Below are 21,532 nucleotides of genomic sequence, written 5' to 3'. Positions count from 1 at the left end.
TTCTACCTCTATGTAATAATCAGGATGTTGGTGGATTTCCGGCCGCTTTTTTCCGCGCAAGCTCACTGACGTCATCGCCTGATGGGGAACCAAAGCCGTCGGCCGTGGGGGTTCTCGGGAAAGGGGGTGGGCTGTGCGTTGCGTGCGTCTGGCAGAGCGTTCGCGGGTGGCGCGAGGCTGCCGGCGGGCGAGAAGAAGCCGAACCTGTTGGAGGCTGTTGCAGCCGCCGCCGGTCCAGCGCCATGGCGGGAGGAGGCAGCGCCGGCGAGTGGTGCCTCATGGAGAGCGACCCGGGCGTCTTCACGGAACTTATCAAGGGGTTTGGTGAGGTTTGGGCCCTCCGAGGTGGTGGGTCGGAGGGAGGGCGAGGAGGAAGAGGGACGGGCAACCGCTGCCGCCCTCGCTGACTTCAGGGCTTTAGTGAAGCGAAGCGACCGTGTGCCAAGGAAGGCCAGGATTCCCTTCTGTCCCCCAAGGACACAGGATTCGGGTCCAGCAGCGCCTTTTAAAGACCAGCTAAGGGATGAGCTTTCGAGAGCCAGAGCGCCCTTATTTATTTCTTAGGCATTCGTGTAGTATGGTGCCTTTTAGCCTTTGGGGGAAAAGTAGCTTTTTAAAAGTGTGTCAAAATGTATCTCAGAATAAAAACCTCAGCACGTTCTTTTCTCCCCACACGTACAACAGGTCTGGAAAGGGTGGCAATTGATGGTTGCCAACCTTTCCTCCATTGCAGGCATGGAGGGAAGCAAATGTTAGTTTCTTCTGCCCACACCCCACCCCGTGCATTGTTTTTATGGTTACCATTATAAGATGGTACAGTGTCGAAAGCCAGAAGCTTGTGTTCAGATACTTGTTCAGGGCTCCTTTACATGCTGCTGGTTTTTGTGGCTGCTCAAGAGCCAGTTACCTTTGTATATGATGTAGCAAGTGTATGCTTGTACAAACCAGTCCCATATGTATGTTGCTTTATAGCACAGAATTGTGTGTGTACATTTTGTGCATTTGCACTTTAGAAGGTGTTTCATGTGTATGCTGATTATGGTTAATGTAAATCTTATGTATAATGCATGAGCATCAAATTTGTGTCACGCTCATATGGGTTGTCAGGAAGATCACATGGACTATAACAGCAGTGTATGCTTGTTTGCAAACTTGGCTTTTTTTTCTGTCTCAAAATGTGTGAGAGGTCCCAGGGCCATCAAGGCACTGCCTCTCAGCCTAACCGATCTTTCGGGTTTGTTGTGAGGCTAAACCATCATTCTGAGAAATTTGGAAAGAAGGGATGCAGGTTAATTAAAAAGTTAAGAGATCTCGTGTCTTATCAGAGATAAACAAAATATGCTGGTGTGGCTAGCTTCTGGAATAGCTGTATAAAGGAGCTGCCAGTTTGAGAAGCTGAGTCATAGAGCACATTTGTAGATATGCAAGATTCTATGCTTATGCTGTGCACTAATTCATTCTCAGTAATTTACTATATGATTGAGTGAGCTTCCTCCGGAGGGCTGAATGATTTGTTGGCATATGTCTTCCAAGGACAGATAATTTTTCTTCTCTAGTATATTTTTTAGTCTCTTTTCACCCCATCTGTATTACATTGTTCTATAGCAATGAGACTTTGTTTTTGGTATAAAATGTATAACGTTTCCAGTTCACAGTTCTAAAATAATTTTTTTAAAGGTTAGATTTACTACTGTTCTAATATTTCCTAAGTGTGGAGATACTTTTTATCCATTTGGATCATATAAACAAGATAGGTGATTTAGGCACTTTAATCATTTATCTTAGTGTGTTGCAGCGTTCAGTGTTGGACTAGGATCTTGGCGAGCCAGGTTCTAGCTCCCTCTCTGGGTGACTTTGGTCAGTCACTCACTCTTAGCTTAGCCTACCTTCAGGGTTGTTGTGAAGATTAAATTGAGGAGGGAACAACAGTGTAAAATGTGGGCTTGTCCTTCCTACTTGATGAACCCATTCAGCCTCTAATCACCTTAATGCTTATAATGTAAACAAGTATTTTCAGAATTGGTGTCTGTTAGAATTCTAATCAGGAAGAAGTAATATATTTTAAATTCATGGATGTGAGGAGCTTAGGATCTATTGTGTAAGGTCAAATTCTGAATTTGAAGGCTTGTACAGACTTCAGGTTTTGGGGCTTTCATGACTTGTGTAGTTTGTTATAATGGGGTAATATGTGGGACTCTGAAAAGTGTACTAGAACAGGTGGAGATTATTTCCTTATGTACTGAGACTAGGTTGATTAGATAAAAGCATAGCTTGTTTATAATCATTCTTGCCTAGAAAATTAAAGTAGGTTTGTTTGTTTGTTTTTAGGTTGTAGGGGTGCACAGGTTGAAGAAATATGGAGTCTGGAGCCAGAGAACTTTGAGAAATTAAAGTAAGTTGATCATTTTAGAAGAAACAGCTTAGGTTTTTTTCACAACCTTACTGCTAATAACATTTAAAATTTGTTTAGAGTATTTCTTATGCCACATCTTCAGTGTCCTGCTTCCACAGGGAATTTAGAAAGTAGTAGAGTTCCTACATTATAGTTTGAGTATCATGATATTTTGGGACGATGTGGAACATATAACTTATATCTGCTATTTGCTATATAACAGCACAATCTGGGCATAACTTTGCTGACTTTAGAGCTATGTTCCCCACAAGTAAATGTGCGCTGTAAAATGCCAAGTTCTGTTATACCTTTGAAGATTAACAGTTTTATTATAGCACAAACATTTGAACCAGCTTTGACAGATACAGTGAAATGGGTAATCAGTTGGCAAGAATTTTTGTATCCATAAGAGGAAATAGAAAAATTTGAAGATTAAAAGGTCGAGTTTATGACATTTCTATGCAAAACTGAGAACTATGAGGATAAATACAGTGATCATTCGCTGCAACTGCCATTGATGATAGCATCATATACTTTGTTAGGTAAAGCAGTTATTTCAACAGACTGAGAAAATTTTCAGACCTATTGAACCCCTGGCCAGTGCTGTCAGTTCTGTTGATGCAATCTAAGTCAACAGTTTCCTATTAAAACCTTCATTTTTGAGGGCACCTGTAACCTGATATGGGACCATCATTCCACAGGGTTGTACCCTGCCCACCCTTGAAAAATGTAGTACTTTGTCACTTAATGCTGCAATGTTCTGGTCACTTGCTGTCCAGGCTTCTAATACTGTGTGATCTAAAAGGCATTTTTTTTCTCAGTGTCCCATTAGTTTCAGTTGAATTAGTTTCCAATAACTATGTTTAGCATTTTAGAAATATGAGCTTCATTGGGTTTCTTTTTAATATTTTTTCTCTGCCCTTCATATAGGCCAGTTCATGGGTTAATTTTTCTTTTCAAGTGGCAACCAGGTGAAGAACCAGCTGGCTCTGTGGTTCAGGATTCCAGATTAGACACAATATTTTTTGCTAAACAGGTATGTGTAGTAAGTTGAATGATTCTTTTATGACAATTTTAATTTAGATACAGTAAATGAAAATTGTAGTTCTGTGAAATAATGCAATCAGAAAGGCAACCTGGTAGAACAGGTTGTTCAATGAGAGGCCAGATAAGTCATCACAGCATGTACATATTAAAATGAGCATTCAGTTAATTGTACTGAAGATATTATAGTCACAAATGATAAGAGAAACTTGAGCAAATGCATGCTGGAATTATGTTAATCCTGTGAAGCTGATTGTGCACAGCACTGACCATGTTCGGAACACAACTTTTATTCTTACTCACTTTCTTGTACTAGTTAGTAAGAAACTTCTTTTGCTTAAACAAAACAAATATACACTGCTTTTGAAACAAATATGAACAGCAAAATATAATGTACATGTCTTCTCCAAGAGGCATGACCAGTCAAATTTCTTTATGCAACAAATATGGTACCTCTCAAAAGGAGGTGGCATCCTTTTGATTTTTTTCTCCTGTAAACTTCTATTTAGAAAGTGAACCAAGGCAGGTTAGAATACCATCTTGGCAGAGACCCTTCTTTCAATAACCTGTCATCTGTAATGGATGGAGAGTGAATGCTTCGTCTTGCTGTTATATTTGTTCTGAGCAAAAACCTGGTATCCACTAGTTGGAGCAAGATGGAGAAGGAGCAATACAGATCTGATCTTCCTCATTTCACTTGTGTGGCTGATACAATGCGTCATACTGAAAACTACAGAGGGTGCTGGCTTTAAAACAGAGTACCATTTAAGCCTGAGGCTTTTTGTTTAGTACAAAGTGCCCTCTGGATTGGAATGAAAGTGAAATCGTTCACTTGGTCTTTAATGCGCTCATGGTTTCTGAAACCCAGCCTAATTGTGAGGATTCAGAGAATAAAATTTCTCCTTAACTGCTCATGTCTTATCCTTCTTTTAGCAGTTTTCACTTCCTAGGCTTGCTTCATTCCCTCCTCATTCTTCTGGTTTTCTTTTGAATCCTGCCAAGCAGCATATCCCAAGTGCAAACGTTTCTTAATGTAACATATGTTACAGTCTTACTATTTCCTGTTCAGCCTGCATTCCTCCTCTTCACTTTGTTCTACAGCCAAATATGAAATTGTTGTTCCCCTAGAATTGTGGTTTGGCTTTTTAAAAAATTACTTCAAGTGATTTATTTATCGTACTTGTGCTTACTGGCTCTCAGTCTCACATGCCTTACTTCTTTCCACTTAAAAGCAGTTAAGTGGCACGGTATGTAAGGTATTTAAATGCTGTAGATTTTTTAAAATACTGTGTTTAAATATTCAACTTTAGAATGAAGAAATCCAGGACAACTTAAAGATCTGCACTAAAATTATTTAATTCGGAACTTTGCATTTGCTGGTCCTGGAGATAAAATATTGAAACAGTTGCTTGGGGAAATTGTGGTTCCCAAAAAATTGGTTCCCCTGAAATTCGAGGTAAGATTCTCTAATCCAGTCCAGCAAGATTAGAGAATCATGGATATTGGGGGGGGGGGGCACTATTTTCTATAGGGAAACCTATCTGGGGGCTATTCAGGAGCTGGTGGGGGATTATTTTTCAAGCAAACTTCACCAGATTTGCAGGGAACCTACTTCAGACTGTCCTCTAAAGCCTCCCTGCCATGTTTCAGGAAGATTGAACCCCAGGGTCCAGTTCTGTGGCTCCTAAACAAAGTGGCCCCGACCACTCTCCCTTGTTTCCTATGGGGGAAAAGTCAAAGCTGACTCCCACTGCAAAAACATAGCGGGGCAAGGCTGCGATGGCCAAGGCACACTACCAAATTCAAGTTAATACACAGAGAGCCCAACAGAACCAAACTGAAGTGCCCCCCCCTCAGTGCCACTTGAGCAAGCTTCCTGCAGCCACTCTCCATTGTTTCCTGTGGGAGGGGGAAAATCACAACTGGCTCTCAGGCCAAAGCACACAGGGGCAAGGCTGCCATGGCCAAGGCACACTCCCAAATTCAAGCTCAACACACAGAAAGCCTAACAGGAACAAGTGATGCTCCCCCCCAAACCAAGTGCCCCATGAGCAAGCTGCCCAGCTACTCTCCATTGCTTCTTATAGTGGGAAGGTTTCCAAGGTGGCTCCCGGGCAGAAACACACAGGTGCAAGGTTACCACTGGTCAGAGGCACACTCCCAAATGCAAGCTCAACCCAGAGAATGCCCAGTAGAATGAAACTGAACAAAGGGGAATGGAATCCCCCTAGAACCAAACTAAGCAAGAAGACCAACATCAAACCAGAGAATTTCCAGAAATTCCAGCCAAGCCATACGGAAGCAATGGATACTGTTGCAACTTAGCCCAACTGAACCAGTGGCACTCACAGAAGCTGGACAGACATGGGGGCTCTTGCACACATTGGCCACCCACTCCCTCCACCTCTTCCCCTCTTGGGGAAAAAAAACATGGGAAAAGCCCAGGAAGGAGCTAGCATGAGGCTGAAGCAACATTTCCTGGATTAATGCAGATTTATCCAGGTTCTGGATCCAGGTTCTCAGACTGAGTCCAGGATTCACTGATTTGATTTGGGCAAGCCAGGGTTGGCTGGATCAGCAAAAAACCCAACTCTTCCCCCAAATCCCAGACCTGGATCACAGACCTCTAGTTCCCAGTGAGATATTCTAATACATCATTTCTTCCTTATCTTGAAATGCTTTTTGTATTTGCAGTTCAAAGAACTGGCACTTGGTGGCACCTAAACAATGAAAGGGGTTTCTATAGGATCATGTGATGGAATAGGTTTCTGCATTCCTACAGCTTAATCTCGTCTAAAGTTATATAAGCTAAATATTCTTGATTTCTTGACAATTTTTGTGATAAACATTACTGTAAAAAAATAAAAACAGTAACAGTTTTTATATAGGTTTGGAACTGATGAGGACTTAAAAGTAGGAGAACAGTTTGTAATTCTCCCAGGATTTTCTCACAAGAGCTCGAGAAGATTGATTATCCAGCCTCAACTGGCACTCTGGTGCTCTCTGCCTCCTATCCTCTCTGGAGCATTGTCAGTCCTTATCAGAATGGTTTTTAGAGCAATTTTTCTTCATTTGTTTTGGTCAGTTTACAGACTATGTCTTCTGAGTATGTATAGACCTTTCTCTTCTGTGCTCAAGGTTTTGCTATTTTTGTCATTGTGGGGGCAGGCAAGGAGACAGTTTGCTACTAGAAACAGTGACTGATGGTTTTAATTAGTATGGAAGACATGAAAAATCAGTTTGCATAAAAACCACTAGAAAGAAGGTTTATTATAGAAAAAGGGAATGGTGGATGGATTCAAAAGGGGGAGGAAAGGGGTCAAAATACAAAACGCAGGGAAAAGAACACTATCACACAGCACACAGTCTCTCATATCAAAGTAATAATGTTGATCTATCTCAGCTGAGTTCAATTTACCTAGGTAGTTGCAGGTTTCTCAGAGCATCTACAGACTTCCTTGCTGTACCAAGAGAGTGGAGAAGTCTTTAACCTCTGGCCTCCACTGGTCTTGGGGTCTCTACATGTTATAAAGTTGGGACTAGAGAAAAGTTCAGAGCTCCCAGATATTTGTGGGAGTCTGACCTAAGGTAGCCTCCTCAGTGAGATTGATTAGAGGATCTAACCAATCCCCAGCAAAGCATCTCTGGTATCAGACACTATTGCTACCTATCAGAGAATTATTACATGATGATCTCACCATTTTAATGGCTCGGCACTTCCATGCCAACAAGAGAATCTGACTCAGACCAAAAAAGAATAAAGTTGGCCAGGTAGCACCAATGTGGAATGGAAGATAGTTATTCTCCTGTAAGTCCTAGGAGTTTAAGAGCCCAGGTGCTCTAAGTGCTCTTGGGCCATATTGAATCTTGGGTTCTCTTACAAGGAGCAGTTGCTGAAAAAGCTGTGCTTCTAGCAGGCCGCAGTATGGTGTCTGCTTGAAATGGAATTCAGAGTGAGTGTGTTGGAAGAACTTTGTCAAGTAGGAGGATATGTACATGGGTAGACACTTATTCAGACCGTTTGGTGATTAAAGAGGTGGTTAATGCCTCCTTGAAAGAGGGGACGGTCACTCCAACCTTAAAACGGGATAAATGCATCCACTTAGCCTATCCTGAACCCAGGATATCTCAGGAACTATCAACCAGTCTCAAATGTTCCTGTCCTGAGCAAAGGGGATTGAATGGGTGGAAGCTGGACAACTTTGAGCTTTCATAGATGAGGCAAATTGTTTAGATATTTCTGGTCTGTTTTTAGGCTTTGTTATGTAACTGAAGCACTCTTGGTCATCCTGGGGGATGAACTTTACCAGGGGATGGACAGAGACAGTGTGACTCTGTTGATCCTCTTGGACCTCTCCATGGCTTTTTATCATGGTATACTTCTAGACTGCCTTTCCAAGCTGGGATTGTCAGACACCATTTTGTAGCAATTCGAATCCTAACAGGGAGGTGGGTTTCGGAAGGTGGTGCTGGGGGACTAATGCTCAGCTTCTTGGCTGTTGGCCTGAGGGGTCCTGCAAGGTTCCATCTTATCCCCTATGCTCTTTAACATCTACATGAAACCACTGGGTGAGGTCATCCTGAGATTCGGATTTGGTTGTGACCAGTATGCTGATGACAACTATCTCGCACTTTTGGGCAGTCCCAAAGAGGCTGTAGAAACCCTGAACTATGGCCCGGAGGCTGTTTTGGGGTGGATGTTGGCTAATAAACTGACACTTAATTGCAACAAGACAGAAATGCTACTGGTGAGTCGAAAGACTGACCCAGGATTTAAGGTGTGACCTGTTCTGGATAGCGTAGGTCTAGTCTGGGGAGTGTGTTCCAGTACAGAATCAAGAAGTGATGTGGCATCCAAATCTGAGGGGATGCAAATAATTTTATGTTAGAAGTGTCTTGTAAGTAAATCACAACAGGATACTAGATGTCAACCTCTTCAGTAACCAGTTGTTGAATTGTTCTCTTAACAATATAGTAAAGATCCATTGGAAGATACTCTGCAGATGCGTAGTTGGTAGAAAAGTAAGGTTTAATGGGTTCAGTGTCATGTTTGGTTGGACTCATCCTGATTTTTCTGCCACCTGTATTCAATCCATTGTACTACTTCATCTCTAGCAGTTTCTCTAGCCAAGGAGCAGTTTTGGTTCTCTCGTAAGGAAGAGGGTGATTACTTTAGAGCTAGGGGTGTGCACAGGTTTCCCACTTCGGGTTTACCTGAAGCAGGAAAACAATCTGGAATAACCCGAATCCCAAAGCAGCAAACTGCTTTGGGATTCAGGTATCTAAACCACTTTGGTATGCTCTGTAAAAGTTTAGAACACGCCAAAGTGAAAAAGCCGGAGGAAGTTTTGTCCTGGCCCAGCCCCTCCACTCCCCACCCCATTTACCTTGTGGGGAGGCAGCCAGGCATCCCGCAACAACCACCTGGGAGCCTGCGGAGGCCCCCACAAGCACTTCCACTGCAACAACCAGCTGGGCAGTGGCAGAAGCTGCCACAGGCACCGTTTGCAAGTGGCGCTGTAAACTTTAAACCCCCACCCTTAAAGTGCCCACAAACTTAAACACTTAAACCCCCCCCAAACTTAAAGTGCCCCCCACGCTGCTTGCAGGCAGCGTGAGGGGCGCTTTAAACTTTAAATCCCCCACCCTTGCTCCAGCTGAATTGGGTCCGATTTCGGTGTTTATCCCGAATTGGAAACCAGAATTGCACACCCGTGTTTACAACTACACTACAACTGTTAACAACTACCAACTGGTAGTTGTTATCAGAAACTGCTTTACAATTTAAATAAAGAACTGCTTAAAAATAAATCTTACTTATTTGAACTCTCATTTACTGCGCTTCTTAGAAGTAGTCTAATATACTATCAAGGCAGCAGTTTATATGTGTGAGGTTGTTGTGCCCAATTCAGTATTCTGTCTTGTATTATCTGATACTGTGTCCTTAAGTTTTGACATTTAAGTTCTCCTTATATGCATCTATAGAAATGATCCAGCAAGCCATACGTGCAGGGGTGGATGTGGTGGATCTTTCCCTTTCCCCCAGCAACATCCTGGGACCTCCAAAAATGTGATGGGGAAGTTAGAGGGACTTAAGTCATGGGTGAGATAGGTGAGGATAAATTCCCCCAGATCCTCCTCCTCAGAGCAGTCTCCATTTCCTGTAGCATTTTTTTCCACAAAACTTTCCCAGCACTCACATCAACTTTTTGGAGGTCTCAGAGCTGCTGGGAAAAGGAGGAGGCAGAGAAGATACACAGACACCTTCTTCTGTTGATGGTATGTAGGATCCAGCTCGTTGCTATTAAACACATAAGCATATAATTGAAAGCATTAGAACTCTTTGCTGCAGCCCAGTCAATGGTGTAATCATTATGAAAATTGGCACTGCACATTCTGCCACTTGTTTCCCATTAAATTTCCATCCTCCCCACCAAAAATAACCTCATTAAAATTTTATGGAAAAGCATGTAATAAACTATTTCCATAAGTTTACATTTTTATGCAACGGCTGAATAACCTGTCTAGTAATTCATGAAGTTTTCGTAACATCCAGGTAAGTGGTAAAGAAAATGAGCATCATTGATAATTAGTTCTAATGATAACTAAACCTCTATTTAAAGTTACATGCATGTCTATCAATGTGGTCAGCTTTATATGCAGCCTTGTAAAATTTGGCCTCCTTGTTATGCCTAGGTATGATACGGTCCTATATTTGGGGCCTCAGAACTCTGGATCACCATATATAAGCTAGGATACCTAGGTACAATAAGGTGAGTTAAGGATACAATTTTTGCCTTAACTCTGAATTCCCTAGTTTTTGTTTTGTCAAACTAGTCTTGTAAGATTTTCACAGATGCTGTTGAACATTGCGGGTAGTGTTTGTCTTTAAATTTTGGCACGCCCTGTTTGAAGTTAATCTTCGAAATATAGTTGGTGCAAGTATACTTGGCATCTGGAGATTCCTCAAACTTTTGGATGACTGGCTGCCACTTGCTTGCAGTTTGATGATGATAGTTGTTATACTTTGGTTTTGCTTTCTTATAATAATTGAGTAGAGTAGTTGGAGTGCTTCATTCTTCCCAGTCTCACCATGCATCTTAAGATAAGCATATGGAACAATCTTGGGGGTGGCAACTTTTTCCTGGCCCATAGCTACTCTAGTTGAGGCTATGCTAGACCACAGTAACCCGAGCTGCACCCACTTGATGCAATGTAGTTACATGTCATTGCACTGTAGACAGAACAATGGGCTTGCAGCTTCTATTTTACACTATTTTATACTAGCTAGACACAAGTCATAGTACGTTTATGCTGTTGTGATATTTAATTTACATATGTGCTTTAGTTTTTATATCTAATATGACCAAAACATAATCTGAAGAGCTAACATCTGTGTGCTTCTGATCTTCCTATAATTCAGCATTGTCATGCTACATAGTAATGTTGAAGAAATTAGACTCATCCTTGCCTGTGGAAATGTCAAACTTGTTTTATTATCATGGTTCATGACTCTTTTTAATGTCTGTAGGTCTTCCGTCTCATCTGTCTATGCGCTTGTTCCCTTAAGGATCCATCAAACAGTGTTCTTTTCCCAGTTTGGAGCATATAAGTTTTCTTCTTCTGCCTTTGTACTGTATTTTTCCTTGTTGTTTTTACCCCTTTATCTTTAAATACAGATCTGTATCTTAAGCACTTTTTGTATGCCTACACAGCTGATGATATTCAAAGAGTATTTGTATTGTCAAAGAGGCTATAGGAGGCCAGGCGAGGTGTTTGTTGCCTTTTGTCAGTTCAGTTTAAAGAATAAAAAAATAGCGTTGCAATTTTTTAAGTAATTGGGTAGTTATAAATCTGTAGATGAAATATTTTTGGGGCTCCTGGTCAGTACTACATATGAGGTATTAATTTCCTGTGCTGATACAAGAGGATATACCATCCAAAATCCTATTCAAAGGCAATAGAATAATCTGACTAAACTTTACAACAGAATTCTCTGCTTGTTGGTTAAAGGTTAGGGTGATAAAGCACCAGCTGTAATTACTTCTGTACGTGAATCTGCAGCGTAGTGTATTGTATGTTTAAATATGTGTGCTTAGAGAGCGTGGAACAGCTATGGACAGCTCTCTGATATTCTGCAGGTTCAGAGCCCCCAAAAATGTAGGGATTCTCTTGGGGAAATGAAACTCCTTTTGTAATTTTATCAGCATTAAACTGTTATTTTCATATTATTTTTGCAGGTAATAAATAATGCTTGTGCAACTCAAGCCATAGTAAGTGTGCTATTGAACTGTACCCATCAAGATGTGCACTTAGGAGAAACACTGTCAGAGTTCAAAGAATTCTCACAAAGCTTTGATGCAGCGGTATGTACAATCATTCTGTTAACTCTTTGGGACCATCTTGCTTTGATCGATATGACTGAATTTCTCATTTTAATTTTAGATGAAGGGTTTAGCGTTAAGTAACTCAGAAGTGATTCGACAAGTGCATAACAGTTTTGCCAGGTAATATAAAACTGCAGTTCTCAGAAATAAGCAAGTCGATATTTGGAGACTGTTTAAATTCCATCCTCTTCTTTCACTTGCCTTTAGACAACAAATGTTTGAGTTTGACGCAAAGTCGACAGCTAAAGAAGAAGATGCTTTCCATTTTGTCAGTTACGTTCCTGTAAATGGGAGATTATATGAACTTGACGGTCTGAGGGAAGGCCCAATTGACTTGGGTAACATTTTCTTTTTGCCTTAATATTCTTCATATCTCACTTTGGGAAGTCTTGCAGTGGCTGAAAGCCTCCATCTTCTCTCAGATTGATTAATGACTGTCAGTAGACTAATGTAGTGGGTTGACTGGTTAAAACTGCATAAATTGCATTAAACTTGAAGACTTGGGGGAGGGCAGTAAATGGTTTTCTGTAAAAGACTGTAGCTCTTAACAACGTTCCCCCATTCTTGTCACAAAAAATGCTTTATCAGAACTTTTCACTTTTATTATTTCAGTCCCTTTCTACCCCCAAATGATCATGAACAGCTAAAATATTTCTGTTCTTACTATTTAAACAGTAAACATTTACTTTAGACAAAATGTGTAGCACATTAAAAATAATTAAAATGCTAAACCAGAAACAGAAGAAACCAGTGCATTGTCAGATATGCATCAAAAGCTGCATAGATGCCAGAAAATACTTGGTGGGAGAGGGGGGGAGACTAGCTTAAGTTTCCTTGTGATATAAACTACTAGTAAAAGCCTTGCCACCCACTAAATGTAATATGTTGTACTTTAAAGATTTCTATAAGGGCCCTATGCCTATCTGTAGTACATTGATCTTGCTTAGATCATAAAATACCACATTCAGAATTGTGTAATTGAGTTTAGTGGAGCCATGATTTTGCCTTTTATTGATTATTTTAAAAGTCTGAAATTCTGTACCTGCAGGAATGTTGACTTACACTTCTTATTTTATGTTTCATTTCAGGAGTATGTAATCAAGATGACTGGATCAGCGCTGTAAGACCTGTCATAGAAAAAAGAATACAAAAGTAAACATTTTACACGTATACAGCTCAACTGTTTTTATAATGAAACTTGAATGTTATACTAGTTCTTAATTGTACTCTGGTCTGCTTCCTACACACAAGTCTGCTTTTACCTCTATATTTCTTGGGATATATTTGTATGGTATTTGGTTCTGCTGACACCTGTAATTTCAAGTTGCATGTCACAAGCAGGAAATTGATTGTAAACTACACTTAAACAGCCCAAACTGCTTTAAAACTGACTCAGCATAAGGTAGAATGGTCACATGTTGCATGACTACCTTTCTCACCTCTTCCATTGGGCACAGTCCTTGGAATAGTCTCAGATGGCTAACAGTTTGGGCTGTTTTGCTCCTTTCTCTACTAAGGATTGTATGAATGGGCCTAGAGAAATCAGCTACTACAAACAAACAATATTTCTTTCCCCAGACTCCGTCACAGGCAAAAATTTATTAGATTTCTCCCCATGCTTAGACATTTTTTTAGCTACAGTGAAATCCTGGACATTCCTAAGCATCAAGCTGAAAATTATTAAATGTGCATGCACAGCTGGAACTAAAACAGGATCCATAGAGCAATGGAATCATAATATTCTTAAGGCTGAATCCTACTTCATGCTTCTTCAGGTGTTCACACATTCCTCTGGCCTAAGGATTCTTCTGTAACACATGCTTGCATTAATGTAAGTGGGTTTATGTTAGCAGAAGAGACCTTGTGCTGGGAGAACATGTGAGTCCTGATGGAATGAAATGGTAATAATTGCTCTTATATACCACTCTCTTAGACAGATTAGTGCCCCATTCAGAGCGGTGAACAAACTCTGGATTGTTATTTTTCCCCATAATACATCTGGTGATCTGGGGCTGAGAGGACTGGCTTACCCAAGGCCACCTGCTGAGCTCATGACACTAGTGAGATTCAAGCCAGCAGAGTGTGAATTCACAGTCCATCCACTCAAGTACTATGCTACAACAGTTCTATTCTGATCGGTTTTCATTTCTCTCACCTGTTTTGATTTTCTTGTACACACTTTGCTTGTTATAACAGAACAGAAATTAAATTTTCTAAACAAATAAATGTGACATATGTAAGTTATGCCATTTGACCTTTCAGGAAATTCACACACAAGGGAAAGAGGAGAGTAGTACTGTTTCATTACCAGGGGCTGAATTTGCTCCTGAAAGAATGTGACATTTAATTGGCTTTGTGTTTTGTTAATTGAAGATCATTAATAACTCTTCGTACAGTGATGACAATTTTGTTTTTATTTTGTAGGTATAGTGAAGGTGAAATAAGGTTTAACTTGATGGCAATTGTATCTGACAGGAAAATGATATATGAGCAGAAAATTTCAGAGTTGCAAAGACAGCTTGCTGAGGTATTGTGTGAATTAAATAGGCTGTGTTTCTGGCACAAATGGGAAGTCCGATCTAGCTAAACTACAGGAAACATACCTCCATTGGCTTTCTAAAAAGTAGCTGATTCTGAGTGACAATGTATGTTAAACATACTTTTACTTGTTCTCTTTCTGTAGTAAAAATTTAAGTGTATAAAAGCTCTCAAGTTCATATGCAAATGAAGGTGCATTTAAAACGAGGGAGAATAGCTTAAGCTCAAATGAGAAAACTCCAATACATTGTAATTTGTTTCTAAAGTAGACACTGAAAAAAGTGTTGAAGTTTTGTATAGGTGATGCATGTGTTCCCCAGAGGGTACTTAGGTCAGCTGATAAACAACTGTTGGTGGTCTCTGGCCCCAAGAATGCTCGCCTGGCTTCGACCAGGGCCAGGGCCTTTTTGGTCTTGGCGCCTACCTGGTGGAACTCTCTGCCTGCGGAAACTAGGGCCCAGTGGGATTTACTATCTTTCCACCAGGCCTGTAAGACAGAGGTTTTCTGCTGGGCATATGGATGTTGGGTTGGGTTTGACATATGGGCTCCTATGTAGCTGCCTTCTTGCGCTGAATTTTATGTTTTTAATATGTTTTGTGTGATTTTTATTACTTGCTGTTACCTGCTCTGAGCCCACTTGTGGGAAGAGCAGGCTATACATCCAATGAAATAAATAAGAAAAATGTACACGCACTTTATTTTCGAGAGAGGTCCTACCACGAAGGACTATAAAGGTTGGGTTGGAATGTTGACCATTGTGACATTGTCTGTTTTGTCATGGCAGTCTTAAATGGACTGCACAGTGATGGGAACAACACACATTCTTTATCCTCTTTTTTCCCCCAAAAGGAAGAGCCCATGGATACAGACCAGAGCAGTAATATACTAAGCTCTATTCAGTCAGAAGTTGCCAAATACCAGATGTTAATTGATGAAGAAAACCAAAAGTTGAAAAGATACAAGGTGTGTAGAGTTCTTGCCCTGCATAGTAAAAGGTAAAAGTTGTCTGACTAAAACGGGGGGGGGGGGGAAGCTTGAGGAACACTGTACTCTGTTGCTGTGTTGATCCCACAAAATGTGAGGCACAGAATGGGTGAAACTACATCCCTTTTCAGGTCAGCATGGCATGTGAGAGCATTGTGAGCTTTTAAGTTAACTTATTTTTCATTTGGCATTAAATAAAAGATTCTGTGTCCAGAACGATGGCTGCCTAACTCGGTGTGCTGCTCTTAAAAAAAAACAGTGTAGATCATGTCAGTTACAGATAGCTTAAAAAAATGTTCAGAAAAATGGCTTTCAGGTTTTCCTTCTGAAGGTACCCCTTTTTACATTGACTTGCTTTCTGATTAGCTCTAGCATGTCTGCCATAAAGCCCTGTTTGTTGCAGATGGTTCTATAGGGTGCACAATTGGTCCACCTGTACAGGGTTTACACAGGCGTTCTGGGCCTTATAGTTGCTCCTAAAATCCACCCAGCATACACATTCTTCTGCACTTTCTAGAAGACTGGTAATGCATCAAGGAAGCTTATCTTACCTGTTTTTTTCTGACTAAAGAATCCCTAATAAGTTTTGGGATTTGGGATCCCAAATTTGGGATCATCCCAGGATCACAGTTTGAAAATCATTCACTTGGCATCTTAGATTTCTTGAAATTTCATAAGAAACACAGCAAAAGAAACATGGCACAGTTCCCATTTAGTAAGAGAATGCCTCCAGTGCCTTGTATTTCAAAGCGGACAGTTAAATCAAATGATGTGCCCCAGTTATCCATGGAAAATTGCAATTTCTTTTAAAGAGTAGAAGATTCTGTGAAGGTGTGACATTGGAACCTTGGACCACTATTCAGTTCCATGGAAGTTGACATGAATCACCCATTTCCATTGGTTTGCATCTTCCATTATCTCCTTCAAAATGGACTTGTGAGGCCTGATGATGTTAGAGATGGAAAGATGCCTTCATTTTTATTTTTTAATTTCATGCTGGATTTTTATCCCCCCTCCTTCCACATCCCTTGTTGAAACTTCTTCTCTGCCTTGATTCTAGGGGGCTGTGCAACCTGATCCCTCCAGCAAGGTCAGATGGTTTGTAATCTAACTTGCTTAGCTCCTGTTTTTTTTTTAACCTTCCCCTTTTCTTGAGCTAGCTGCCATGATTTTTAGTATCAGTTCTTCCAATAAAACATCCACTTTCTTGCTCTGTGGTCTCTGCATTCTGTGGGACCAGCACAGTCTGTCCATGCTGTCTGCAACTGTCTCACTCCCACAATTAACTGCACATATGAGTGTTCTGCTCCAATTAATGCTGGAAGAGCAGACCTGTACAAGATGGCCATTCTAATGCTGTGAATAGGAAAGTCCCAGCTTGTGAGTACCTTCTTCACAAACGGGAAGGACGACCTTGGCTAAACTTGGACTTGGCATTGTGCTGTCAACTATCATGGGTTGATGGGAGTTACCTAGCTGCAGTAACATCTGTTCCAGCTGTAGTACTTTGGTCTAAATACTATGATTCAGTTGTGTTACACTATAACGTGCTATATACGTAATACCATGTTTTTTTTTCAAGATATTAGACACTTTATTTTACTGCAAAAGTATTGTTCCAAGTGCATTAGTAGAACAGTGATGCCCCAAGTGGACGATGTCCTGCTCAGTACAGAGGGTAACTTGGAAATATTCTTCATGGTATCCTAAGTAAGCTGAGCAATATGATTGATTTGCTGAGGACGTTTTTACTTGCCTCGTGGCTTCTGAGCAGCACCGTTGTTCTTTCATCTCTACAGCCATGAGGGCTAAAACTTTTTGCCTAACAGACAATTGAGGGGCTGGTGTTAATATTACCTGACATCAGTATTCTCTCTCAAAACACATTACCTCCCTACTTTTTAGATGTCCTTTTATTTATTCATCCCGCTTCTCAATCAAAAGTGGTTTCTCAGAGCAGTTTAAAATTCAAAGCACAGTCTTTATGGCAGGGGCTGTACTTAAAAGAATGTAAGATACTGACCTTCTGCTCAGGCCCACTTGCTAAAACAAGCTACACAAGAGGGGAGTGATTGGTCTGACAATGCTACAGTGCAACAGTTAACCACTTTGGTAGAATGCTAATCTTCCCTTTCTGAGATAAATTGGCTGCAGTAGCTGGCTGGTGGCAGAGGCCAGTGCTCTCTCCCCCTCCCCCTCCACCATTACTGCAGACACAAGGCACTGGTGGCTGGAGAAAAGTTCCCTCTGGCATGGTGTACAAGAAGCCAGATCACTGCAGCTCTTCATTCTTGAGCTAATGGTTGAGGCTATTCTTTCTGAGAATTAAGACTCCTGGCAGGTAACACAAGCCAGAATGACCTTCCCCTTACCTCCTGCAGATCTTCTCTTCTGATGTCAGAAGTTACAGTATTATCAGTATCCTTATATTAATCACTATATACCAAAATGTTGGCCTGCAGTCAATAAAACTTTCTCATTGATTTGAACATTTCCTGAAAATAATAGTACATGCCTGTAATGTTTCTTCTCTTTCCTCTCTTGCAGCTCAATCCTATACATATTTATTCATTTGTAATTCTCATTAGCTTTAGTGGGGACTACTTTCAAATAAGTGTGCATAGGATTGCACGCTCAAGTTTTTTTCTTCATAGGTGGCATGAGATGGTTAAACGGAAGCTGTTTTGCACAAATACTTGCTGGTTGCTTGCTTTAAAAAAATTAATTGTAATTGCAGTGTATGTAAATCTGGTTTTCCTTTAAATTATTTACCTTAAAACTTAAATCAAAGCAAGTTTTTATGAAATTCTTCCTGTTTTATGTTGATATAATGTTGTGATAACTTTATGGTTGGGTTTTCTTGTGTCTTGAGTTGTTATGGCTGAAGGTTCATATACAGGATGAACTGGTATGTTTGCATGCCATATCACCTTCTTTAGGTATTTGAGCTGCCTCCCATCTGTTAAGATCTACCCAGTGAAGATGCCTCACATTCTTCAGAAAGCAAATGGTTTTCCTTCAGATACTGTGGGGTTTCCTGTGAACTTGGTTTTTCTCCCCCCCCCCCACTTTTTTTTCCAGAGAAACTTAAGAAACTTGAGTGTGCTATTGTAAGCCTTAATATAAATCTGTGTAGACTTTGTGTGCCTTTGCACACACCCAGACAAATAAGGGTGCTGTCTGCTCGGTCCACTAAACTTTTATCCCAGCTCAAGGAGGGGTGAGGTCTAAATGTTTCATCCTCTTGTCATTGTCTGTCTCTCCTCCTACCTCTCTGCCTCCAGAAGGTCGGGGGACTTGCCAGCAAATGCTTTTGGGGGGTGCTGTGTAGATTTATCTGCTGTTGCACTTAAACATGTGTAAGGAGATAAAACTTTGTAGGCCCTGGAAGAGAGAATCTAATGTAAATATTGTCTATTCTTGCAGATTGAAAACATTAGAAGAAAACATAACTACCTACCTTTCATCATGGAATTGCTGAAGACTTTAGCAGAACACCAACAATTAATCCCACTTGTAGAAAAGGTGAGCTGGAAGCCCCATACATTCACTAGATCATTGCTGGATTTATGTATAATCAGAAGCAAAATAATAGCTCTGTTAGCTTTTTTTAATGATAGGAAGGAAAAGCAACTAATATTCTCTTTACAGTCTTACCTTCCTTTTTTTGCTGTGAACATTAGGTGGCGCACTCTCAATGTGCATGTTCAGAATGTGGCACGCAGTTGAATCTCCTTCTGTAGGATCTTTGCCATTGACTTGATGGCTTTTTGCTATTTCCTCTTGTGTTCTAGTTACAATTGTAACATTGATTTGCTGATATGGTTTAACTCCAAGCACATTTAATGAAGATATGTGTAACATGCCCAGACAGTCTTCTGTCAAGCTATTAAGTTGCTTAATGGCTCAGCTCACCTTATTTGGGTTGTTTTCTTGAAACTGCTTTTCATTTGTACTTCCCTGGTGTGATGTAAATAAATCTTGTAAGTGAGATTCTTTGATTGTCTGATACCAATTTAAATCAAAATAGCAATTGGAATTCACAAAACTTTGGGGCTATTGGCTTATATAAACACCAGTTAACGGGTAACAGCTGTCAGAGTTTTAGCAGCACATAGTCCAGTTCAGCTCTTAATAAGTGACAAGCTTGAATTCCTAGCCTCTTTGAATGCACCTTTTCTTTATGCCTGCCAAACTTGGAGAAAGTTAATAATAGGGGGCAGTCACTATTGTACATCTGGTGTAAAATTCTTTTCAAGTACAGGTGTATTTTTGAAATGAGTTGAGCTTTCAAACTCTTGTCCCCTGAATGCCAGCCTGAGTTCTGGGTCATTGTCTTTTTAGTGTGATCTGACAGGAGAGATCCCCCTCTTCCTCCTTTGAGGAAGTTCAGCCTACTTTGGGGCTGAGTTATCTTTGGCTGTAGCAGGAGCATCCAGCATTATTACCATTGCCACATGTTTTATATTAGGCTCACTTGGTAGTTTTTGCCTTCATGGTCACAGATGTTCTTCATGATGGGAATTATACTAATGACCTGTACCCTATATGGCAGCAGTCTCAAGACATGCATTTACAAAAGTTGGAGCAAGGGGAATCATACACGTTCTTTGGTTCAAGGATTTCCTGAAATAATTGTGTGTAACTGGATATCAGGATGCTTAATGGATTTGGGAGAGGTAGTTACAATATCATGCTAAGTCTTTTGACAGGGATTTCTTGTATATGTTGAGGTGCAGCAGCAAATACTGTACTGTGTCACAGCATGTATCATGGTATTTGTGTTTGCCTTTATCTTTTTAGGCAAAAGAAAAACAGAATGCTAAGAAAGCTCAAGAGGCCAAATGAAGATTTCGTTTATGGAGGGGAAAGTGCACGCCTGAATTTTTGTCTTCATCAAAATAACCCTGCAAGACTTCTTGTAAAGTTCAAATTTGTCCAGTGCACGTTTGTAACAATTTGTCCTGTACCATTCGCACGGGGTCTTATAAATCTTCCCTTTCCCCCCTGCATCATGTGCATGTACCACTTAGGAATGGCTTTTAGAGACTCCATCAAATTCCAGTATTTAACAGTGATACAACTGATTCTTCATATTTAATCAGGAAATGCAGCTACAATTTGTATGGACCCAAACTTGTGCAAGTAATGTAAATCTTTTTACTGTAATGAACATATTTAAGTATCTTCTCTCTGTGAAGCCTTTAAATATAGTTATGCAAAGAAAGCTTAATTTTTTTCTTTTAAAAATTACGTTGACTTTTCTTTGCTTATCACCACTAACTGTCTTGGTCTCCGACAGCATTATCCTGTGCAGAGTTACTGCAATCTATGCCTAACGGGCTTGGGCTGGAGAAACTTTGCAGAGGATTGCACTCTTGATCTTTCAGCGGCTTGTCCAGTGTTCTTGTTTTTATGGAGTTTGTCTAAATTTTTTACAGACTTGAAGCTACAATTTGAACGGTAGAGTCATTTACAAGACCAGTGAATAAGCTCAAGAGATTATTGCTTTGTAGGGAAATAAATAAATATTCCCATTTTTATTTTGTCAAACCTGTATGTTGCAGTATTATATTAATAGATCATGTGGTTGGTTTCCCCGTGCAATCCATTTCTTCTTCTACTGTTTTTTGACAACAAAACTACAAAAAAAAAGAGGTTTACAATATTTTCTAGTCTTGCTAGAGATGCTTATTTGCTATATGAAGTGCTATGCGGTAGGTTTCTTTGGAGAATTTTTAATTTGACCTGCACTGGTGTACATCACTACATGTATATATTTTTCCTAATATTCTGAATTAAACAAATTCTATATTTTCATTCTCCAATACTGTACAGGACAAGCAGAGTTTTACATCCAACCTAGTCTTTTTAACAGTGGAATCTTTGGTTGACTTTGTCTTTTGCAGGAAGCATGCAACATGTGTTTTAGACATATCCCACTAATGGTGGCAGGAAATATCTTTGGTGCCTCCATTGGGTGGACTTTCCAGACAAACAGGCTGTGCAGTAGATAACTTTATTACAGAACTCTTCTGTTACTGAACCATGGGCAGTTTCTTGGGGATAGCAAGATAACTATGCCAGAAGACAAAAAATGAAAGTTATCATCTTGGTTGCTCTAAAGAGATTAGTCTGCGCTTAAATATTCAGACTAAATGTAATGGTGGGGTTCCTTTTATGGGC

General features: G+C 40.3%; 1 protein-coding gene across 2 annotated transcripts; it reads left to right on the top strand.

The window, feature by feature from the left end:
• The first annotated feature begins 65 nt into the window (after positions 1-65).
• On the top strand, positions 66-20,899 carry UCHL5 (ubiquitin C-terminal hydrolase L5). 2 transcript variants are annotated; one of them, XM_054980218.1, is made up of 12 exons: positions 66-324; positions 2,329-2,392; positions 3,323-3,428; positions 11,677-11,802; positions 11,882-11,943; positions 12,031-12,161; positions 12,912-12,975; positions 14,248-14,350; positions 15,212-15,325; positions 16,407-16,436; positions 18,773-18,871; positions 20,150-20,899. In XM_054980218.1, exons 1-12 carry the CDS (start codon positions 243-245, stop codon positions 20,192-20,194), a joined length of 1,026 nt encoding a protein of 341 aa, XP_054836193.1. In that variant the 5' UTR covers positions 66-242; the 3' UTR covers positions 20,195-20,899. The 2 variants fall into 2 exon arrangements, with proteins under 2 accessions (XP_054836193.1, XP_054836194.1); XM_054980219.1 differs by lacking the exon at positions 16,407-16,436 and having other exon boundaries at positions 68-324.
• Positions 20,900-21,532: the final 633 nt, after the last annotated feature.

Source organism: Eublepharis macularius, chromosome 5 (assembly GCF_028583425.1).
Source record: "Eublepharis macularius isolate TG4126 chromosome 5, MPM_Emac_v1.0, whole genome shotgun sequence".
In the NCBI taxonomy this organism is placed as follows: domain Eukaryota; kingdom Metazoa; phylum Chordata; class Lepidosauria; order Squamata; family Eublepharidae; genus Eublepharis; species Eublepharis macularius.
The sequence above is the reverse complement of the archived record's forward strand: the minus strand, read 5'-3'. Positions and strand labels throughout refer to the sequence as shown.

Bases quoted from the DNA above. Each gene is read 5' to 3' on its own strand.
- UCHL5 (XM_054980218.1), top strand. From the start codon at position 243: ATGGCGGGAGGAGGCAGCGCCGGCGAGTGGTGCCTCATGGAGAGCGAC. The intron at 325-2,328 runs GTGAGGTTTGGG...GTTTGTTTTTAG, and splicing joins GGAACTTATCAAGGGGTTTG to GTTGTAGGGGTGCACAGGTT. The intron at 14,351-15,211 runs GTATTGTGTGAA...TTCCCCCAAAAG, and splicing joins TGCAAAGACAGCTTGCTGAG to GAAGAGCCCATGGATACAGA.